At 42.6% G+C, this 24,003-nt stretch overlaps 1 protein-coding gene across 1 annotated transcript in view; it reads left to right on the top strand.

The window, feature by feature from the left end:
• cdh31 (cadherin 31) overlaps positions 1 to 22,581 on the top strand; it is a 58,604-nt gene extending 36,023 nt beyond the window's left edge. The window contains exons 8-16 of the mRNA XM_078210708.1: positions 774 to 902; positions 2,663 to 2,845; positions 6,565 to 6,809; positions 9,034 to 9,176; positions 12,231 to 12,455; positions 15,669 to 15,893; positions 18,141 to 18,271; positions 20,261 to 20,401; positions 20,509 to 22,581. Coding sequence (XP_078066834.1) covers positions 774 to 902; positions 2,663 to 2,845; positions 6,565 to 6,809; positions 9,034 to 9,176; positions 12,231 to 12,455; positions 15,669 to 15,893; positions 18,141 to 18,271; positions 20,261 to 20,401; positions 20,509 to 20,718 — 1,632 coding nt within the window. The 3' untranslated portion in view covers positions 20,719 to 22,581. The remainder of the gene's footprint in view (positions 1 to 773; positions 903 to 2,662; positions 2,846 to 6,564; positions 6,810 to 9,033; positions 9,177 to 12,230; positions 12,456 to 15,668; positions 15,894 to 18,140; positions 18,272 to 20,260; positions 20,402 to 20,508) is intronic.
• The last annotated feature ends 1,422 nt before the right edge of the window (positions 22,582 to 24,003 follow it).

Genomic DNA, 24,003 nt, shown 5'->3' with positions numbered 1-24,003 from the left:
ATTTTTGGGTGCTTTACCCACGCTCTTTAAATGTTAGAGGAGCCTCAGATTTTATATCTTGGAACTTTTATTGTAGTGCTGGGATAGGACTCTGCATAGGTAAGTGCTCCATCGAGTTGGATTGCTAAGGCCTGGAGGAGCACTGGATGGGTCTTGAGTCTGTGATCGGGATTTATTTAGAAATCAAGCGGGAAGAATGTCGAGCTCAAGTGTTATGATGGGGCAGTCAAGGTCAGGAGTGTGGTGGGAAGATTACTGATCTTGAGTTAGTGGGGCCAGTGCAGGGTCATGGTTGCTAGGATGTTGAGGCTGGAACCAGTAGTGAGATGGGTTGGGGGTGTGGGGGGGAATGCCTGGAGGACACCTGGAGGACTTGAGTCTGGTAATATGATTTGCAACAAAGTGTGTATGTTCATCAGGCACCACTAAGTCCTCAAAAAGCACCTTGAGCATCCATAAAACAGGCATTACCATAACGCCCATTTCACATCCATACAGCCTTTGATCACTTTGTGAAACTAAGGGGCTTGAGATGGTGAGATTTTTTTGATCTGATGTGGCCCAAAAATGTATGGGGTTACAGAGGTGGGGCAGAGATTGGGCTGGGTAAAAGATGCTGTTTCGGAGAGTCGTTGCAGACTCGATGGGCTAAATGGTCGTCTTCTGCACTGTTGGGATTCTATGAAAAATAAGGATAACTGTTGGCTACAAGAGTATTAGTGTACTAAAAACAGCATTTAACATATGTATGTTCTTCCATTTTGTTTCTCCAGAGCGTGAATCAATATACGCTCGACATTCAAGCAGCAGATTTAGAGGGACAGGGAATGGCCACCAAAGCCAAAGCAATAATCACTATCCTTGATGCTAATGATAATGTTCCGCAATTTGTGACAAAAGAGGTAAATGTTTCTGATCAAATGAGTTCAAAATGTCTTCCTGAATGTGTCACTGATATTTTAAATGCAAGTGGACTTCCTGTATTAATTCACTGTGGAATTTCAACATTATTTTTTTAGAACTTCTACACTGTGGCATTTGCTGTTAGATTTTCGCTCTACTGTTAGTTACTTGCACTGAAATGTAGCCGTACCTTTCTCACCCAAACTTCTGACTTGACCGGATGAGGAAAGTTCAGTGAAATTGTCCCTGAATCTTGAGTGCAGGAGTGTCTGGAGGGGGAAAAGAAGACATGTGCATCCCCCCCTCTTTTTTTTTTTAAGGCACTAGCTATCATAAAGTGGGTAACTTTAAAGGTGTAGCTACATTGAGAAGCCAGGGAGAGGTTGCCAATAGGATCTAAGCTGTTTGCTCACTGTGCAAGCTTGGTGCTGAAATGTGGAGCATCAAAGTCATCCTGCAGGATAATGGCCACTCTGATCAGATCATTGTTCACTCTGTACAGCACAAGCTAATGAGTGAGCTTAAGACCACCATTTTCGATCCTGATAAGTGCCAGTCTACTTGCGATTTTGTTTCCCCCTGGGAAGGTGCGATATCTCAAAAATCTAAGCAGCTGATGAAGCTAGCCATTTTGTACTGCTGCTTTGATTAGCTGCACGTTTGCCACTAACAGGATGTTGCTGCCACAAAAACGTCATCTGCCTACCGATGAGTTATGTGGTATATAAATTTCTGTGTCAGCGTGAAGCTTGGTACATTGGCCGTACATCCCAAAGACTGATCATGTCTTGACTGTTTCCAGCGGGCAAGGTTAAGGCTGTATCACATCAGCCTCTATTTGCAAAACTCAAATGTGTTAATAATCACTATCCTTGATTATTAACAGTGTCAAATGTTAGATGTGATTCTGCAGTTGGACAACATGCTGAATAATCCTGAATGTGCTAAGAATTACACTGGCAAAAAATTTAGTTGGACTCAGTGTGGCACATTTGTGGACTGGAAGCTACATAAATACAGAAGGCCCTGTTGTTTGCAGGCAGATTGAACATGTACACACACCATGTCTGTTGTGGCAGCCGTTTGCTGGGGTAATGTCTTGACCAATCAGAGTCAACCTGCCAGATTTAAATTAAACAAAGCCAAGCAGTTAACTGTCAGTCATCAGTCAACTGGTGCATTCCCCATGGCAATGCCTCTGCCCATCAGAGCCCACTTGTCAACCAATCATCAGTGTCCTCATGAAATATTAATTGCTTTTCCCTTTACCTTTTGGTATTCTCACGAATGTCCTGATGAGTGCAAGATGGAAAACTTTGACTTGTGTCTTCTTTCAGTGATACAACCATTAATAAATCTGAATTTCTGTAAACTGCTTCATCCAATAGTTTTAATGACTAAAGACCCTATCTGGTGTGTTATGATGGCATACAAACCAGGAGGTCCCACTTCTGATCATTTTATACATTGGATCATAATCCAGGGTCGCTTGATGCTAATGACTGGAATTTGCTTGTAATGCTGCCTAAGGGCCACTAGGTGCCCTCTTGATGAGTGATCATTTGGACAAAAATGCCAAAGGGTTGGACCTACGGGACAAATCTGCAGCAAATTTAGTTCCTTCAGGAGAAGAGACTCATTTGGAGTTGAAATGGAGTATTGGAAGGAGGGAGCAGTCACCCCATTAACCTGTGCTGGATTTGAACCCAGATGGGGCATTGTGCTTTCTCTAATAACTATATATTTTTCTGACTTGCAGGTTACTGTAGAGGTTCCTGAAAATGAAGTGGACTATGACGTAACAAGACTTGCTGTAACTGACGAGGATGCACGAGGTGAACCTGCCTGGAAAGCCGTTTACAGGATAGTTTTTGGGAATGACCGAGAACAATTCAGTGTGACTACTGACTCTGAAAATAATGGCGTCCTTAAAATCATTAAGGTAGGGCATTCCATTCTGTTTGTAAATGCTGTTTGTAAATGTATATTGTCAGATAATTTTAAAAATATCGTGCATTTTTCAATTCATTCAAATTGTCAGTGTTTACGAGTTAGTTCCTCACATGTCCAGCAGGTTACGGGTATGATCATTAATACCAGGGTCAAACATCAGCCGTACACTAACCCATTGATATTGAGGGTATCAATGTTTCTAAAGTTTATTTTATTCGCATCACAAGTAGGGCGGCACGGTAGCACAGTGGTTAGCACTGCTGCTTCACAGCTCCAGGGACCTGGGTTCGATTCCCAGCTTGGGTCACTGTCTGTGTGGAGTTTGCACATTCTCCTCGTGTCTGCGTGGGTTTACTCTGGGTGCTCCGGTTTCCTCCCACAGTCCAAAGATGTGCGGGTTAGGTTGATTGGTCATGCTAAAAATTGCCCCTTAGAGTCCTGAGATGCGTAGGTTAGAGGGATTAGTGGATAAAATATGTAGGGATATGGGGATAAGGCCTGGGTGGGATTGTGGTCGGTGCAGACTCGATGGGCCGAAGGGCCTCTTTCTGCACTGTAGGGTATCTATCTAAGTAGGCCTACATTAACACTGCAATGAAGTTATTGTGAAAATTTCCTAGTCGCCACGCTCCAGCGCCTGTTCGGGTACACGGAGAGAAAATTTAGCATGGCCAATGCATCTAACCAGCACATCTTTCAACTGTGGGAGTAAATCAGAGCACCCGGAGGAAACCCATGCAGACTCCGCACAGACACTGACCCAAGCTGGGAATTGAACCCGGGTCCCTGTCTGTGAGGCCATGATGTGGAGATGCCGGTGTTGGACTGGGGTAAACACACAGTAAGAAGTCTCACAACACCAGGTTAAAGTCCAACAGGTTTATTTGGTAGCAAAAGCCACCAGCTTTCGGAGTGCTGCTCCTTCGTCAGGTGAATGGGAGTTCTATTCACAAACAGGGCAAATAAAGACACAAACTCAATTTACAAAATAATGGTCGGAATGTGAGTCTTTACAGGTAATCAAGTCTTAAAGGTACAGACAATGTGAGTGGAGAGAGGGTTAAGCACAGGTTAAAGAGGTGTATGTTGTCTCCAGCCAGGACAGTTAGTGAGATTTTGCAAGCCCAGGCAAGTCGTGGGGGTTACAGATAGTGTGACATAAACCCAAGATCCCGGCTTAGGCCGTCCTCGTGTGCAGAACTTGGCTATCAGTCTCTGCTCAGCGACTCTGCGCTGTCGTGTGTCATGAAGGCCGCCTTGGAGAACGCTTACCCAAAGATCAGAGGCCGAATGCCCATGACCACTGAAGTGTTCCCCAACAGGAAGAGAACAGTCTTGCCTGGTGATTGTTGAGCGGTGTTCATTCATCCGTTGTCGTAGCGTCTGCATGGTCTCCCCAATGTACCATGCCTCGGGACATCCTTTCCTGCAGCATTGGCCGAGTTGCAAGGGAATGTACCATGTACCTGGTGGATGGTGTTCTCACATGAGATGATGGCATCCGTGTCGATGATCCGGCACGTCTTGCAGAGGTTGCTGTGGCAGGGTTGTGTGGTGCCGTGGTCACTGTTCTCCTGAAGGCTGGGTAGTTTGTTGCGGACAATGGTCTGTTTGAGTTTGTGCGGTTGTTTGAAGGCAAGAAGTGGGGATGGCCTTGGCACGATATTCGTCTTCATCAATGACATGTTGAAGGCTCCGGAGGAGATGTCGTAGCTTCTCCGCTCCGGGGAAGTACTGGACGACATGTCCCGTGTCTGTCTTCTGAGGAGGTGGGTGCGGTTTTTCACTGTGGCGCTTTGGAACTGTTGATTGATTTGAGTTGAGCGCCATATCCTGTTCTTATGAGGGCATCTTTCAGCGTCTGGAGGTGTCTGTTGCGATCCTCCTCACCTGAGTAGGTCCTGTGTATTCGGAATGCTTGTCCATAGGGGATGGCTTCTTTAACGTGTTTAGGGTGGAAGCTGGAGAAGTGGAGCATCGTGAGGTTATCCGTGGGCTTGCGGTACAGTGAAGTGCTGAGGTGACCGTCCTTGATGGAGATGCGTGTGTCCAAGAATGCAACCGATTCTGGAGAGTAGTCCATGGTGAGTGTGATGGTGGGATGGAACTTGTTGATGTCATCATATAGTTGTTTCAGTGATTGTTCACCATGAGTCCAAAGGAAGAAAATGTCATCCATGTATCTAGTGTATAGCATCGGTTGAAGGTCCTGTGCGGTGAAGAGGTCTTGTTCGAACCTGTGCGTGAAGATGTTGGCATATTGAGGTGTGAATTTGGTCCCCATGGCTGTTCCGTGTGTCTGGATGAAGAACTGGTTGAAGGTGAAGACATTGTGGTCCAGGATGAAGCAGATGAGTTGTAAAATTGCATCTGGAGACTGGCAGTTGTCGGCATTGAGTACTGAGGCAGTTGCAGCAATGCCATCATCGTGGGGGATGCTGGTGTAGAGTGCCGAGACACCCATTGTGACGAGGACTGCTCCTAGTTCCATGTGCGTTGAGTTTCTGTAGGAAGTCCGTAGTGTCACGACAAAAGCTGGGGGTTCTTTGTACAATGGGTTTCAGGATGCCCTCGACGTAGCCGGAGAGGTTCTCGCACAGGTCCCATTTCCCAACAAGATGGGACGGCTGGGTGTGTTTGCCTTGTGTATCTTCAGGAGGCAATAGAGATCTCCAAAGCGGGGAGTGAAATCTGTGAGGCAGCAGTGCTAACCAATTAATCAGAAATTGAAAACTAGTCTCAGTAATAGTGACCATTGTTGTTTTAAAATCTCATCAAGTTCACTATATCCTTTTGGAGAAGGAAATCTGTCATCCTTATCTGGTCTGGTTACATGTGACTCCTGGCACCACAATGTGGATGACTCCCTCTGAAATGCCCCCGCAAGCCATTCATTTGTATCAAACAGCTACACGGCCCAAAAAGGGAATGGAACCAGAAAGACTCGTCTACAACCTAAGTACCAGAAATGATAATGGCAAACCCAGCCTTGTTGACCCTGTAAAGTCCTCCTTGCTAACATCTGGGGGCTTGTGCCAAAGTTTGGAGGGCTGTCACACAGGCTAGCCAAGGAACAGTCATATTAGCAGAATCATATCTTACAGATAAGGTCTCAGTGGTATACTGGAGCCCGTGAAATCTCATGGCATCAGGCAAGGAAGTGCCTTGTGATTACCACCCTCTCCCTCTACTCAACTGATAAATCAAGTAAGTGTCTTATGCTGAACACCACTTGGAAGAAGCAGTGGCAAAGGCACAATGTTCTTTGGGTGGGGGTAAGTAGCAGCACGACTCACCAAGCTGGCTTAGTCCTATAGGACATAACAGCTAGACTGGGTCTGCAGCAAGTGGTGAGGGAAACCAGTACCTAGGCCAGTAGATGCATGCAAAGGCCAACCCATTCAAGTTCCTTTCCAAATCTTTCTCCGTCCTGACGTGTAATAGGAAGCTGTCACTAGGTCAGAATCCTGGACCTCTCTTCCTAACAGCACTGTGGGTGTACCTACATCACATAGAAAGCAGCTCACCACCAACTCGAGGGCAGTCAGCGGGGGTGGGGGGTAATAAATGTTGACCTAGCCAGTGATGCTCACATCCCATTGAAGAATTTGTTAATGTTGCAGTTCTGTAAACCATTTTTTTGTCTGAAAATGTAATGGCTTTTTAATTTTGCATGAATTTGTTGAATTTTTGTCTTTCTGTATGCAGCCCCTGGATTACGAGAAGAACAAAAAGCATGAGGTGATCATTGAAGTCAAGAATGAGATCGAACTCACCTCGGGCATGCCACTCTCTTCTGCTACTGTCACCATCCTTGTCAGTGATGCTAATGAAGCACCGATATTTAACCCAAATGAAAAGGTTGAAGAGAAACCTGAGAACTTGCCAAAAGGAAGTACAGTGACTACTTACACTGCAAAGGACCCCGACACTGCTCAAATGCAAATCATTAGGTATAAAATGGATTTTTGGGAACATTTTTCAATTCCCTGCTAACTTCCCATTCTCATATATGCCTCCTGCCCATTAAATGGCACTGCCATTGGAGAATATTGCACGTGCATCTGGAAGCTGTAAATAGTCAACTTTGAGCTATTCGGGACATTAATCTGGTTGCTGCTTGTTGTTGGGAATGTTAATGCATCAAGGTACATTCTACCCCTGTAGCACAAGACAGATGGTTGTGAAATGGCTAAAAAATCTGAGTGGTATATAATGGGTGGCCAATTCCCAACCATCCATTTCTCTTCCCATGACCCATAGCTCACCTTCATTCACTTGCCTACGAATCTGAAACTTGTAAAGTGGCACTGTAATATTTTGGCCTGATTGGTGCACGTGGTCTCTCTCTCAGCACTGTTGCAGTCTTCACAGCAGCCATCGGTACCAAATCTGTCGGTATTCCTCTGTCCTGAAACACCATGTGCGCTCGAGCTTTTCCACAATTTCTCAGGTACCCAACCATGCCAACAGAACACCGCTACTTCACAGGCTGTATTAAGATATCTCCAACCTTAAAATGATTTCAGATATTTGGCTTCTCGCTAGCCAACTTCACCAGGTCTGCTCAGCCTTCAACTATGAGCCTCTCTCTGCCCCTTTCTTTAACTTTAGTGAATAGTACCTTTGTTCAATTTCCAGTGCATTTGTCCCTTTGACGTCAGTCTTCCTGGAACTTCTCTTTTCGTTCCCTAGTTTGTAGAACTATCTGTTTTTTAGGTTTTCTCCTCCCTTATTCTATTGTCCTGCTGCTCTTGCGATTTCTGTGAGAGCTACTTCCTCTCCAGCTACCTAACTGCTACTGGGTTCAGTTTGAAACTAAGCTCAAATATTCTTTCTAACTGAAAGTGACCCGTGGTTGATCAGCAACAACCCAGTCTTACTTTAATACTTTCACATCATAAATGCTTTAATCACAATGCAGTCACATTTTGACATGAAGCTAAAATCCCCATACATGCAAGCACTTTTTGTTATACCTGAATCTAATGTTTTAACCCTTTCTTACACAAACTCAAAACTAAACTCAAAGCCATGCTTTTTCTAATATCAAAAAGTACAAATGTGGGTTACTTAAAACTTCTGACAACAGCTTTAGTAACAATGGTGATGGACTCTTTGTGATTGGAATATGTCCCGGTTGTAAGTGACTTCACTCTCTTCTGTCCATTCAACTGGTAGTTCATGTTGGCATCTTTGGTTCCTGGGGGATCTTCTGCAGTTGCACCACTTCTGGTCTCCCTCGAGTGCTGTGCGCTGGTGTGGAATGGTCCCTGCCTGAAACATACGGAATCAAATTTGCCTTCAGATGGGCTGGCTGGTTTCAGTATTCTCCCAAGATCGATTGTCTGCAATGCAGAAGTTTGTAAGGCTTGGGCCATCAGTCAGTGAACTTGTGTTCACACTGCTTCCTGCATGCTGATAGCAGATTTCTGCATATTTTTGTATCAACCTTTAAACTGAGAGGCTGGGTAGCTTCATGCCAAGACGTGTTGCCTCACTCTTAAATTTTCCTGCCTCTCTTTTTATTACGCTGCATTTTTTCTCTTTAATAGGAAAAAAAACACTCTCTTTCCTCTCCTGTATCTTCACTGCTTTGAAAGTGACTCATTTTCTCATCTTTCTCTATACCTTTCCATTTTCATAATCTCAGACACTGTGGAACTTCTTGCCTCTTCCAGTTTCTCCCCAGGCCCCAGTAAACCCTAATAAAATGTCATGAGATTTTAAGAACTCCAAACTTGGCATCGCTACTTGATGCTATTCAACTTTGCACGATGGACTTTTTTTAATCTAAAAAGGCAATCAATAGCATGACTGCCATATTTCTTGAGCAGATATAATGCCTGTGTCCCCTGCCCACAGTTTGGCCAGGTATCAAATGCCATAGTGGTTGATGGTGTTTCCATTACACCCATGATCCCAACTGGTGTCAGAGATGACATTGGTACAAATAAGAGTTCACTAAATCAACAAATGTTTAACATTTTTTAAAAAAAACATGCAACACATTAAAGTTGTCGCAAAATAATTTTACACTCGAGCCATTATGGCACAGTTGCAGAGCTTGCAAAGGCATTGTTATTCTATGCTGAAGTATTTTGTTACTACAGAATGATAGATTTGAATGAAAATATATTGGGCTTAACATGGAAACTGTTCTGACCCACTTTGCAGATATCGAATGGGAAGTGACCCAGCAGAATGGTTCGCTGTTGATCTAGAAACTGGCATGATTAAATTAAAAAGCGAGATGGACAGGGAATCCGTATATGTTAAGAACAGCACATATATGGCCACAATCCTCGCCTACGATGATGGTAAGTATGACTTGACTTCTTTAAAAAATGACCAAACTCTCATTATTTGTGCTTTTAACAGTTTGCTGTCCTGTTATCAATGACTGTTGCTGCAATGCTTGTCTTCTATTGGTTAGGTCACAAGGTGGGGTTGTGAATTGTCATGGCTGATTTGGCACTTAAATTGAAAATTCTCTTGTTTAAAAATACGCTTTAATGAGCTGCAGACTAGTTTTTTCTGTGGCGTCTCCAATATCTGGTGCATCTGGCTGGCCAACTGGCACAACTTGAACCATAATGGCCACATCTCTATTAAAACCACCTCCTAAACAGAAGTGGGGGGGGGGAAATGTTGGGAAATCAAGTTTTTAAAAACTAATACTTTCAGGTGAGAATTATGGAAAAGCTCAAACTGTACAAAGCACTGAAAATATTCCATTTGTATTGGTGTTTTTTCTCTTCCCCATCTTGCTTCTAAATAGTTTGTGTAGTGAATGGTGATGGTGGAACTTGGTTGAATCTACAATGCTATGATGCATTGAGACAACACCATTTTGGTTTGTAAACCCCCAACGCTTGAAGCCCAACTAAAATTTCCAACTTGGTGTGTGACTGATGCAAAACTCAAGAGACCAGGCTTTGGAGAGGTGTGATAGTGGAGGAATGTAAGAAATTACAAAGTCATCTGCGTGGGTAACTTTACTGAATTAAGGAATTATAAACCTTTTCCTTGGCTTTCCAATGATAGAAGTGTGGAGTTATCTCTGATAGGTGGATAGAGGGAAACTTCCATTTCCTCCTGTGGTAGTCCCCTCCATCCTGGCTGCATTTTCAGCCAGGGAGTAATTTGCTTGCTGGATGTGAGCTCACCAGCACCCCAGGAGAATAATACTAGACTGGGACAGACCTGATTTGGGTTGGGGCTATCACAGTGGGAAAAGGAAGGTGGTTACTGCACTGTCTGATTTTTTTTTTCATTTCCGAGAAGTAGTTTGTTATGCATGTGCTCAGTGTGTAAATTATCCCACTGAGGCCTTTGATTCCAACTATTGATAACAGGCTGACATGTAATGCCTAAATCCGAGAATTGAGTTCGGGCAAGAAGGGGACAAAATGTGGTCAATGTGTTTATCACATTAATTTCACTAGCATGTACCTGTTGAATTTCAGGCCATTGAATCCACCCTTGATACAAAGGCGGTGGTAGGGATATTGTGGAGCAATTTCTAAGACATTCCTTAACCTGCCTATTCCAGATCAACTTTAAAAAGCTGACTGTAGCAGGAAGGCCTTTATATTTAGCGTAGGACAGATTCGTGATGCACTGACTATAAATGGAACAGTATTCAAAAGTAACTTCTGATGTGACTGGTTCTGCAATTGTGCAAGTGACCAACTTCTCAGGGTGGAATTCTCCCAAGCCCTCGGCCTCAAAGGCAGGAGGCTCAGAAGTCAATTTCACACCCATATGAATTTCCAGTGGGATCTTCCTCTGGTGCCCACTATAGTGGGTCGGAAAACCCACCAGGGGCCAGGGTGAACCTCTTTTTTTTTTCTCTCTGCTTTGTTAATGGGATGCAGACGAAGGCCAAACCCGACATCCACCTCTGTCTTTGGTGGGTCGGTGACATTGGACACCTTTTTTTAAATATGGCATCCGGAGAGGATGGCGGAGTGTTTGCCACCCAGGCCTGCCCCATTACGGTGTAAAATCCCCAGTTCCATAATTAATGAGGATGGGGTCAGAAGCGTGCCGGCCGTCCATGTTCCCATTCTCACCACATCACTTAGTCTCCAAATAGGAGCATTCTGCCCTCTGAATTGTTTCGCCCACATACTAATCAGTAGTTATCTCGCTTATTTGATCCAATGGGAAATGCCTGACAGTTTTTATCAGCCGCAGAAAAATAATGCCACCTATAGATTTAATGTGTCGAGGTTTTAAAGAGCGTAAATAATGTCAATTTAAATCCTTTCAAAGCTGAAGTTTGAACAACAGGAAAGTTAAGAGGAGAAAGCCCTTGTGGGAATGGTACATAATAGAACCTTGCAAGCAATCGGAGTAAAACCAAGTGAAATAGTTACAATTTCGAGTGAAGAATTCCCCAACAACTGTAGTATTGTGTGTTTCCGATTGGTTATGTTACTGTTGTTCTTTACCACCCATATGCTGCACAAGGGAATTTCCTTGGCTGTTCTGATTAGTCAGTGTAACTTGCATGGGAAATTTCCCCTTTGTGCATTTGACTTTTGACATTTATCATAGCAATGATTTAATTTAAGAACGGGAAAGCTTTGCTTTCAGATCTAGTAAAAGGCAAATTTGACTTGCGTCAAAAAGTTGTTTCGCGTGAATAGAATGCAGTAGCAGCAACAGAGCTGGAGTAATTTAACATCAATCTGATGATGTGATAGAGAGACTCTAGAATCCTTTTGGATGAATGAATTAAGGTGAGCTGAATGACAACTTTCATTCCCAAAGGCTTTCCCCTCTTAACTTCCTCATTGTTAATCATAAAACCTCAGCTTTGAAAGGATTTAAACTGACATTATCTACGCTCTTTAAAGTATCGTCACACATTAAATCTACAGGTGCCATTATTTTTCTGTGGCTGATAAAAATGATCATGCATTTCTCATTGGATCAAATAAGCAATTTAACAGGACCTTGAGGGTGGCATGGTGGTTAGCACTGCTGCCTCACACCACCTGGGACCTGGTTCAATTCCAGCCTTGGGTCACTGTCTGTGTGGAGTTTGCACGTTCTCCCCATGTCTGTGTGGGTTTGCTCCGGTTTCTTCCCACAGTCCAAAGATGTGCAGGTTGGGTTGGTTGGCCATGCTAAATTGACCCACAGTGTCAGGGGATTAGCAGCGTAAATATGTGGGGGTACGGGAATAGGGCTGGGTGGGATTGTGGTCAGTGCAGACTTGATGGGCCGAATGGCCTCCTTCTGCACTGTAGTGATTCTATGATTCACATTGATCATGCAAAAGGGCACTGAATGATTTCGGTCAACTAAGCAACTTTCGTCAAGCTTTGCTTTTCCACTCAAGTGCATTTTTGTCTCCACAGGGACTCCACCTGCCACTGGTACAGGCACGCTGCTTGTGAAGCTTGAAGACATCAACGATAATCCACCCATTGCTACTGCTCCTCTAAACCATGTGTGCAACCATAATCCCCTCCCCATCAATGTAACCATTATAGACAAAGACATCGAACCCAACACCTTTCCTTATGTCGTGACATTAGTTCATGGAGCTGCGTATAATTGGACTATCAAAAATACAGAATATGGTAAGCGGTGTGTATTTAAAAAGACAATCTCACTTTCCCCTTCTTTCCAAATCCGTTCATCTGCCTCTTTCAACAAATTTATTTTTTTCCCTCAGAAGGTGTTGACAGCTTGCTGGATATAAATATTCTTTTCTACTAGGACTCGCCACTAGCTAAAGTGAAAATTTGTGCTCCCACCTTCCCACTCCCATGACAATGTGTTTTTATTCTACTGCCTTCAGCTGAGATGTTTGACAAATGGGCACTGGGAAACTGATGCTAAGCTGGGAAGAGAGAGAATAGGTGGAATGACTGAAAGAGAGTGCTTGTCAGTGATGGAGAGGAGTTCCACAGAGGTGATTGGTAAAGGCAGAGAGCGCTTCATAAGTGAGGGTTTTAAACTTTTGTTGCGGAATGTGCAGCTGTTGTATTTCAATGTGGAAGTGGATAAAGGGGTGTTTACAGCTTGGTGTATTCTGCATGATCGCCTGGTCAGCTTGTGTTAACTGAGATTGGAAGGTGCAGCTCCTTTTAGGAAAACTGTCAAAAAATGGAAGTGTCAGACGTGTTAGAAACAAGAGGATTCTGAATGGATGGAAATGGATGATGTTGAGCTGGTAGACATGGCAATGGCAAGGATGTGGGACCTAAACCTCAGCCACAGTTGAACAGAACTACAAATGATATGGTGTAGCCTGGGAGGGTTTGATTTATTATTGTCACATGCATTAGTATACAGTGAAAAGTATTGTTTCTTGCGCGCTATACAGACAAATCTTACCTTTCATAAAGAAGGAAAGGAGAGAGTGCAGAATGTAGTGTTATAGTCATAGCTAGGGTGTAGAGAAAGAGCAACTTAATGCGAGATAGATGCATTCAAAACTCTGATGGCAACAGGGAAGAAGCTGTTCTCGAGTTAGTTGGCACATGACCTCAGACTTTTGTATCTTTTCCTGACCGAAGAAGGTGGAAGAGAGAATGTCAGGGGTGCGTGGGGTCCTTAATTATGCTGGCTGCTTTGCCGAGGCAGCGGGAAGTATAGACAGAGTCAATGGATGGGAGGCTGGTTTGCGTGATGGATTGGGCTACATTCACGACCTTTTGTAGTTTCTTGCGGTCTTGGGCAGAGCAGGAGCCATACCAAACTTTGATACAACCAGAAATAATGTTTTCTATGGTGCATCTGTAATGTTGGTGAGAGTCATAGCTGACATGCCAAATTTCCTTAGTCTTCTGAGGAAGTAGAGGTGTTAGTGGGCTTTCTTAACTATCATGTTAGCATGGGGGGACCAGGACAGGTTGTTGGTGATCTGGACACCTAAAAACTTGAAGCTCTCGACCTTTTCTACTTCGCCCTCATTGATGTAGACGGGCATGTTCTCAACTATGCTTCCTGAAGTCAGTGACAATCTCCAGCAGTTTTGCTGCTCCTCATTGAATGGCAGAGTAGACTTGATGGGCTGAATGGCCTACTTCTGCTCCTATGTCTTATGGTCTTATTTTAACCACAAAGTGAGCAAGAGAACTGATCGGTTGATGTCTATGTTTTTCTGATTTGAACTTGACCAACAGAAAATTTACCATCTCAAACCAAATGTAGTCTTTTAGCTTGTCACAGCAACTTAACTTGCCTGTCAAGAGCTCTTAGGAGTTGAGATTTGAGGAACTGCCACTTACTTGCTTATTCTGGATGTCCTTGGCAATTTTAGAGAGCTGAACCTTTTTTCTGATTGGTGAACCTCTACTGACTGGAAGCTCAATGCTAGGTGTGGATTGGAAAATCCAATCACTCCTGTGTGGAGCCATGCTGCTAGTAATGGGTTCGGAATGGAGGGCTGGAGAATACACAGCTGTGGGATGCTACCTGCAGTTAGGATTTCTGGCGGGCTTTTTGGATAGAGGTTAGAGTCAGAGGTTTACAGCATGGAAACAGACCCTTTGGCCCAACTTGTCCATGCCGCCTAGCTTTTGCTACTAAGCTAGTCCCAATTGTCCATATCCCTCTATACCCAGCTTACCCATGTAATTGTCTAAATGCTTTTTAAAAGACAAAATTCTACCTGCCTCTACTACTGCCAATGGCAGCTTGTTCCAGACACTCACCACTCTGTTTAAAAAAAAAAAAATGTCCCTCTGGACCCTTTGTATCTCTCCCCTCTCACCTTAAACTTATGCCCTCTAGTTTTAGACTCTCCTACCTTTGGGAAAATATGTTGACTATCTACCTTGTCTATGCCCCTCATTATTTTATAGACCTCTAAGATCATCCCTAAGCCTTCTACTTTCTGGGGGGGAGAAAGTCCCAGTCTATCCAGCCTCTCCTTATAACTCAAACCATCAAGTCCCAGTAGCATCCTAGTAAATCTTTTCTGCACTCTTTTTAGTTGAATATCCTTTCAATAATAGTGTGACCAGAACCGTACACAGCAATCAAAGTGTGGCCTTACCAATGTCTTGCACAACTTCAAGACGTCCCAACTCCTGTATTCAATGTTCTGACCAATGAAACCAAGCATGCCGAATGCCGCCTTCACCACCCTGTTCACCTGTGACTCCACTTTTAAGGAGACATGAGCTTGTACTCCTTTTGTTCTATAACTCTTCCCCCAACACCCCACAATTAACTGAGTTGGTCCTGCCCAGATTTGATTTACCAATATGCATCACCTCGCATTTATCTAAATGAAACTCCATCTGCCATTCATCGGCCCACTGGCCTGATTGAACAAGATCCTGTTGCAATCCTCGATAACCTTCTCCACTGTTCACTCTGCCACTGATCTTGGTGTCATCTGCAAACTTATTAACCATGCCTCCTAAATTCTCATCCAAATCATTAATACAAATAACAGTTGGACCCAACACTGATCCCTGAAGCACTCCGCTGGTCTCGTGCAGGTTAGGTGGATTGGCCAAGGGGCTAGAGTGGGGGAGAGGCCTGGGTAAAATACTCTGTCAGAGAGTAGGTGCAGACTCTATGTGCTGAACGCCCCCTTTGGCACTGTAGGCGTTCTATGAAACCATTGCCAAAATAGCCATCCGGTTCACTTAATGTCCTTTAAGGAAGGAAATCTGCCATCCTTACTTGGTCTGGCCTTGACTCTTAACTGCCGCTCAATTAACAATGGGAAACAAATACTGATCTTGCTAGTAGTGCCTACATCTCATGAAAAAGTAAAGAGAAAAATCTGACTAAGAGGCATGAAGCAACATTATATTGATTTTATTTTTCAGCTGATGTGAAGATGTTACTCCTGAAGAAAGAAGTTGAACCTGGCATGTATGAAGTTCCTTTGAAAGTAACAGATAGTGGCCATCCCTCACTGCCTCAGGTCACAGGGCTGCAGGTGCAGGTGTGTGACTGTTACGACAGTGGAGCATGTAAAGAGAGGATGATTGGTGCTTCTTTTGGAATCTCGGGCATTTTGGCTATTCTGGGTGCTATCCTGGCATTGTTGAGTGAGTATTGTTTACATGCAATTCAAAACAACATCTCCATCTGAAGAATTAACTTGCCTGCACTCCAGATATTCAACACACATCTTTGAGTACGCTTGCCATTTGATTCCCAAAAATAAATGTGATTTTTGAGTGCTGTAACCTGTGAATATCGATGTGCTATCAAATTACCGCATGAGCGTGTTCAGAAATCTGAGAATCACCAGATGCCACATCACAGAATGAGACCCTTCAGCCTATTGTGCCTGTGCTGTCTCCAACTGTCTCATTTTCCTGCCCTGCTTTTTATTTCCCCTTTTTTGTATATTTATTCAGTCCCATTTTTAAAGGTGTACCGAGCCCGTTTCTACCACCCCCTTCAGGTCACACGTTCCAGATCGTAAGGTCTTGCTGGTCAAGGAAAAGAAAATTCCCCTGACCTCGCCTCTGCTTCTTTTAGCCAGTTATTGGAAATCTACGTCCTTTGGTTACCAACTCCCTAGCCACTCAAAGCAGCAATTACTCGATCAAAACCTTTCATTTTGAACATGTATTAAATTTTCCCTCAACCCTGCAGAACAACCCCAGATCCCACTAATATATATTTGTTATCCCTTTTTAACCTTGCCTTATTTGTCAATGGAAGTAGTGATTAGCATGAGTTTTTATTGATAGAACATAGAACAGTACAGCACAGAACAGGCCCTTCAGCCCACTATGTTGTGCCGAGCTTTATCTGAAACCAAGATCAAGCTATCCCACTCCCTATCATCCTGGTGTGCTTCATGTGCCTATCCAATAACTGCTTAAATGTTCCTAATGTGTCTGACTCCACTATCACTGCAGGCAGTCCATTCCACACCCCAACCACTCTCTGCGTAAAGAACCTACCTCTAATATCCTTCCTATATCTCCCACCATGAACCCTATAGTTATGCCCCCTTGTAATAGCTCCATCCACCTGAGGAAATAGTCTTTGAACGTTGAGCGATTAATTTTCCCATGTAGAATCTGGTTTGATTTGATTTATTATTGTCACATGTATTGGGATACAGTGAAAAGTATTGTTTCTTGTTACGCAATACAGACAAAACATACTGTTCATGGAGTACATAAGGGAGAAAGAAAGGAGAGGGTACAGTGTAGTGTTACAGTTATTGCTAGGGTGCAGAGAAAGATCAACTTCGTGCAAGGTAGATCCATTCCAAAGTCTGATGGCAGCAGGGAAGAAGCTGTTCTTGAGTTGGTTGGTACACGATCTCAGACTTCCTGACGGAAGAAGGTGGAAGAGTGTCTATTTGGGGTGCGTGGGGCCCTTGATTATGCTGGCTGCTTTTCCGAGGCAGCGGGAAATGTTGACAGAGTCAATGGATGAGAGTACAGCCTTGAAGGGACCGCTGATACAGAGCTTTACTCTTTACCACTGATCCTTCACATGAAACTGTATAATTTGAGGCATGGTCAGTGAGTACAGCGTCTTGGCTTATTTGCAGAGTATTCCCTTCCTCCAAGGTCTTCTGAGAACCAAGACATGTATTCAGCTATTGGTTACATGTCAAGTACTTGTAACTAATTAAACAGCGCAACAAACTCAGTATTCTTGAGTAATTACGATGGTTTACTGTGGGTCTGTCTCGTAGTAATGAGCAGTGCCTTGGAGAGGAGATTGAAGCTTGTGTGCTAACATAGTAATTATGAAGAATCGATGGAAGGATTTTAAAGAAATGCTCTCGTGGCTGAGACATCCAGAGTTAGTGTTACAAGTTCACTCCTTGGTCTCCACTGTCAGTCAGAGCAATTGACTTTGGCTTATCAGGAGTTTGAAAAAGAGTAAACAAGATTTGTTTACTTAGTGCTTTTCACTCTAAAGGTTGGTTTGGTGGGGTCCCAAAGTGCTTGACGGGCAATAAGGGCTTTTTTGAACTGTTGTCACCCACGTAACTTCGGAAATGAGTTGGCCACATCTTTTTTTTTTGTAAACATATATCTATTTTTTAAAAGAGGAAAAGACATTGAGGAAAATGTGAAACGCCATACATTCTGATCGCAGTCAGTTTGGAAAAAATAACCATTGTGGAAACCAAGCCTTGTGCATTTCCACTGAGTTCACCTGAGTAAAGTTTACACCAATACCATTGCTACGTGCATTGAGCTGTTGTAAGCTCTCATGTTTACGAGTGTATAAATTTGTGTGTTTCTGGTGCCTGACACTGGATCTATTTTTGGAATTGAAGATGCAGCAATTTTAAAAGATCAATTTTTTTTTAGTCTTGGTGCTGCTGCTCCTGCTATTTGTCAAGAAGAGGCAGAAAGTTAAAAAGGAGCCCCTGTTGCCTGAAGAGGATGTCCGTGACAACATTTACTATTATGATGAAGAAGGTGGTGGAGAGGAAGACCAGGTTAGTATCTGTGTTTGTTTAAAATCAAACCTTTCAAAATGAATGGCTTACTCTGCATGCTTGCATCAGAATCTGTTTTCCTCACAGTGGACCTACTCCTGTCTCGTGCAGTCTGATTTATATCAGTTCTAAAATGTCAGATACTGAACGCTGCTGTTCCCAGCTGACCTGTACTCTTCCGAATAAAACTGCATCATTGAACATTAACCCAGCTGTGAAAGATGGCAATATGGAAACACTCTGTAACAATGTAAATGCTTCATCTATAAATGATCAACTCCATTTGAGCTTGACTAAATGAGCAGAACATTCTAAAGGTTTTGACTCATCTACCGTGTCGATTCCAAATAAGCCATAGATCAGTAATAAAGTTGAAACTTGACTGGTGATCAGCGCCCCAAAAGCACAAAACCAAAATCTGATAAGTGAGAGGGTAGGAAAATGAAGGAATTGAAATGCAACTGATTGCCTTTAACAATGGAAATAAATTAATTGTGCTGTGCACAGGCTGCTCTGTAATGCAGAATCTAACGATAAAGATGAAAGGGCTATCCTACAATGCTTTCTAGTTTCCAGGATGATAAATTTATGATTCACTGAAGTTTATTTTGTAATCTGATTTTCTTTAATTTTGTAAAATATTCACAAATTATTTTAATGAAAAGCAAGTGTTGGAATATGTGAGATCTATAAATACGGGAATGGCTGTAAATAGAATTCTATGACAAAGTTAAATGGGCAGGGATATTCATGTTTTGGTACCAAATCAATTGGGATTTGCTAAATCACTAATTTTATTGAATCTAAATACTAGAATTATCAATGTGCATTTAAAAACATGGGCAGTTTTTCATCCTGCTATTATCCCATTTTTCAAATTGGGCACCAGTGGAACTAAAATAGAGAATGTGATGGTCCTGTCAATTTACAATGGCTTTTGTATCCGTTCTGAGTGAAACATAAAGCCAAAAGTGCGATGCTCACTGCGCAGTGTTGAGTATCATTCTCAACTCCTCTGAAACTGAGGCAATCCATGTCTCAGGCCCTGGACAACTTTCAGGCTTGAGCTGATGAGTGGTACTAACATTCATGCTGCACAGTGCCAGGCAATTCCCATCTTCCAACAAGAGAGAATTTAACCATCTCCCCTTGATGTTCAAAAGCTTTACCACCTTTGAATCCCCACCATCAACATCTTGCGCCTCATCATTGAACAGAACTATATTAATTCTGTGGCTGCAAGAGCTGGCCAGAGATTGAGAACTCTGCAATGAGTAACTCATCTGATGCTCCAAAGCCTGTTCACCATCTACAAGGCACAAGTCAGGAGTGTAATGGAATATTTCCATTTGTCTGGTTTGATTCAGTGCAGCTCCAAAAACGCTCAAGAAGCACAACATCATCCAGAAGCACCCCATCCACCAACTTAAACATTCACTTGCTCCACTACTGGCTGCCAGTGATTGCAGTGTGTACCATTTACAAGATGCACTGAAGCAGCTCCTTCGGCAGTGGGAAATTAGACGCCCCATGCCTTTTTCTGGATTTCTCCACCAGACTCCTCACTAATTCTGGTTGGTGTCCGGCTGGTCCAATAATTATAAGGCTCCTCAGCAATTGGTAGGTAAATCTAGATGGAGCTTTGGCGACATTATTCAGATCATTTGTTGTTTTTCCACCTTACCAGATTTAGGTTTGCAGCTATTGATTTAATACATGATATCTGCTGTTACTCCTTTCTACTTCAACCAAAAAATACTCCACCCCTTCAAGATGCGGTTGTAGGCTCTACTTCCCAATTTCTCAACTCCACCTTGGATGGCTATCGATTACTGTCAATCATATGGGTTCTACACTGACTCCTGCATGTCCTATCTATTTACTGTAAACCGACCCAAAATGCCATTATTCCCATGTTGAGTAAATAGTGTAAAAACAATTGTCTCCAATTGAATATTGTATATAACCAGTATTCCACTACTTTGGCAGGATTATGACCTCAGCCAGATCCACAGAGGCCTGGACGCAAGACCTGAGGTTGTTCGTAATGATGTGGCTCCACTACACACGGCACCACAGTATCGGCCACGTCCTGCAAACCCAGATGAGATTGGCAACTTCATTGATGAGGTAAGGGTTCAATCATTCTTAAATGTGAAAATCAAAAGTGAATCTTGTAATTTATTTTGTGTGCAGTATTTAATACCCTTTTTCTCTTTGCTTTTCTCCTGTTACAGAACCTGAAGACAGCTGACAATGATCCAACTGCTCCTCCTTATGATTCCCTCTTGGTGTTTGATTACGAAGGTGGTGGTTCAGAGGCAGATTCTTTGAGCTCACTGAACTCGTCGACAAACTCTGATTTAGACCAGGATTATGACCACTTGAACAACTGGGGCCCACGCTTCAAGAAACTTGCGGAGATGTATGGCGGTGGCGAAGAATGAGAAAGTGACATTAGACCGAGACCTTTCTAATCACTGTACATGCTTAAAAGCAATGTGAATGGATCTCACGTGATGGGGAATGAATGCGTGGCACTACTTGGTGGCAGGGTGGGGTCAAACTGAAATTACATTCTAACTGATCTTGCTTCAGTGTTTGAAAGCAAGTTACTAAATTGCCACTAAGATTTAGGTGAAAACATGAGTCAGTATGGATTTGCCTCAACAGCTGTATTTCCAATAGTCCATGACTGGTGCAGTTGAATTTTCCCGAAGTCTAAATGAGCCAAAGGTTATTCAGTTTGATGCCCTAGTAGATTTTCTTCCTGGTCCAATCTCCTACTACTGAAATAATCTATATTGCAGCATTATTTGTTCTTTGACTAAGATTTAATGTGAAGATTTTAGGAATGCTATATCTTAATGTAGTATTTTAGTTAGATATATATTGCTTTTGATTTTATATACAATATTAAATTGATTTCCATCATGTGGTGCGGTGAGTTTGGATGTTTTACTTATGTACTGCTTGCAAAGACATTGTAGAATCTAACTATTATAGCTACTGACCAAAACTGCTCGATGTTGACAGCATATGCATTCTCAGGAAATGTTCATTTATGAGCTTTCAGGAAAAGCCAAGCTTTTTTAAAAAATATATATTATTTCCCCCTTTTTATCTACATTTTGGATAGTTAAAAAATAAAATTCAAAAGAATAAAGTTGTTCTTTTACACCTTTTGGTTGAAGCCTGGTTTTGTGATTGAGTTGCTTGACCCGAGTTGAAATTGTGCATGTTGTGAATAGGTAGTTTGACTACTGTATAGTTTTGTATTGATTGGGAACCATTACAGGTGATGTGCACATTTGAACAACAATGTGCTTCATATGGATTGTGCTACTAATCCATAGTTTTAAATGTCGATGCCTAATAAATTGGTACTGTAATCCAAATTCAGGTTGTAGCTCCAGCTTGATATACAATGGAAAGAAGATGGGGTATATTTGGAACAGCAATTGGGAATCTTAAGATTTGGAGAACCCAAATTTTTGATTCTCCGAACTGAAAGACTTTTATGTCAGCAAGAAGCTTGCACTAAACTAATGCATATGGAATCTGGAACGTTCTGTCGATTATCTCTTTCACACACTTTCTCCCTTTATGCTCCAAATCCCAGTCCCACTTCAAAATCAAGTCTTCGATGCACATGAAGATTTTTGATAGGAAACTTTAAAGTCAGCATGTGTATGAAAACCTGAATCTCATTTTGTGTACTCTTTATAAGCAACTCAAACTCGGATAGATTCTATTTCCTTTTTTTCTACACTCCACACATCAGTTTCGTTTTAAATTGAGGTCAGTTCTTCAAACTGACGAGCAATTAGCTTTTTTTTTTAGCCAATGCATGTTACCTTGTGTTGCATCGGAAGACTATGCCATTTATTCATCACTTTTTTTGACCAGAACTGTCAGCGCTGCACTCTCTCTCGTTGATGTAAAAGTTCCTCGCTGCAGCATGTTTATAATTTTTTATCATTTTTGCAAACTTTTAGATATAATTTGATGTGAATTGTCATGTAGAAGTGTAGATAGTGTGGAGTGCAGTTTTAGGCATGCATCAGTAAGCTTCGATGCTGGTGGAAGGGTTAGATCAATAGTCACTGCTAGTTTTTCCACCTGTTCATTTTGTAGATTGAGTGAAAGAAAATAACTCCTGACAATCAAAGTTAGTGCCTTGTTTTTTTGTGCCTTTGCAGTTCACTAAACTGTCTAATGTGCCATCATGCCTATCAATTTATTTTTAATTTGCTATGTCTTTGACCACAGGAGTGATATGGTTTTTTTAATAAATGTTTATAACACAGCTTTGTTTCTATGGATATTCCTTGATTTTGGTCTGCCTATTTGGTTTATAATGTTTTTCGCATTTTGAGGAGTAACTTTCAATATTGTACTGAATTGAATGAACTGAGCTACATAGACCACTGCCGTTGCGTCATTAACTAACTAGCTCTGAGGTGTCCTTTTCCCTTATTCTTGTGTCTTTAATCCTAGCACCTTCTGTAGGGGTTCGACAGAGTGAACTCCTTGAGCAGGCTGAGCAGCCAATCAAATTCAGGAACTTGAAATTACAGAATTGTTATGGCACAAAGGAGGCCATTTGGCCCATCGTGTCAGCACCGGCTCTCTAAACGAGCATCATGACTTAGTACCATTCCCCTACCTTTTCCCCAAACTCTTGCACATAGAACAAATAATCATCTAATGCCCTTTTGAATGTGTCAATTGATCCTGCTTCCCAATTGTCTGGAAGGTTCAGGCTCTGTTTGGCTGAAAGACTGTGTGCTGAGGAATGTGCTCAAGCTTGGGGCAGTTGCTGCAAAGGCACAATGGGGAAAGGCCACTGTGAAGCCTTTCAACGGAGGCCAAGTGAGGGCCTGGTAACTGTAGAACACCCTTCTCTTAAAAGAGGCCACCACACTTCCAGGCTCTGCATTCCAGACCTGAGTCACTCGTGTGAAAAAAATTTTTTTTCTCGCATCACATTTGCTTCTTTTCCACATGACTTAAAATCTGTGCCCCTCTATGAGCAGGAAGTTTCTCCCTATCTATTCTGTCCAGCCTCCTCATGATTTTGAACATCTCTATCAAATCTCCTCTGAGCTGCCTTCTCTCCGAGGAGAACAGTCCCAACCTCTCTAATCAATCCTTATAACTGAAGTTTCTCATCCCTGGAACCATTCTTGTAAAGCTCTTCTGCACTCTCTCCAATGCGTTCACATCCTTCCAGATAGGAAACCAGAATGGAAGTATTCCCTAGCTTCTCATAGTCAACAGTTCAGTTTGCTTCCTGGATTTAAAAGACCGGAAATGATGGACTGACGCATTATTAAAGCAACATGACAGCTCACGGGGGACCTTGTCCATGTCTGCATGAACCTCGGTTGCACCAGAGCCGAGCATTGATGGAAATAATATCTTGTATTTGAATTTTTAATTTCCTGTTTGCTGTGGCCATGTGTATATTGCTATGTGTGTGCAATCAATGATATTTCCTGTCTGTAGGAATCCATGATGTGGAGATGCCGGCATTGGACTGGGGTAAGCACAGTAAGAAGTCTCAACACCAGGTTAAAGTCCAACAGGTTTATTTGGCAGTAAAGACTCACCTGAAGAAGGAGCCTAAGACTCCAAAAACTTGTGCTGCCAAATAAACCCGTTGGACTTTAACCTGGTGTTGTGAGACTTCGTACTGTAGGAAACCAGCCAGAGGTAAAATTGAGTGC

This window comes from Mustelus asterias, chromosome 4 (assembly GCF_964213995.1).
Source record: "Mustelus asterias chromosome 4, sMusAst1.hap1.1, whole genome shotgun sequence".
In the NCBI taxonomy this organism is placed as follows: Eukaryota; Metazoa; Chordata; class Chondrichthyes; order Carcharhiniformes; family Triakidae; genus Mustelus; species Mustelus asterias.
This window is presented reverse-complemented; position numbering and strand designations above follow the sequence as displayed.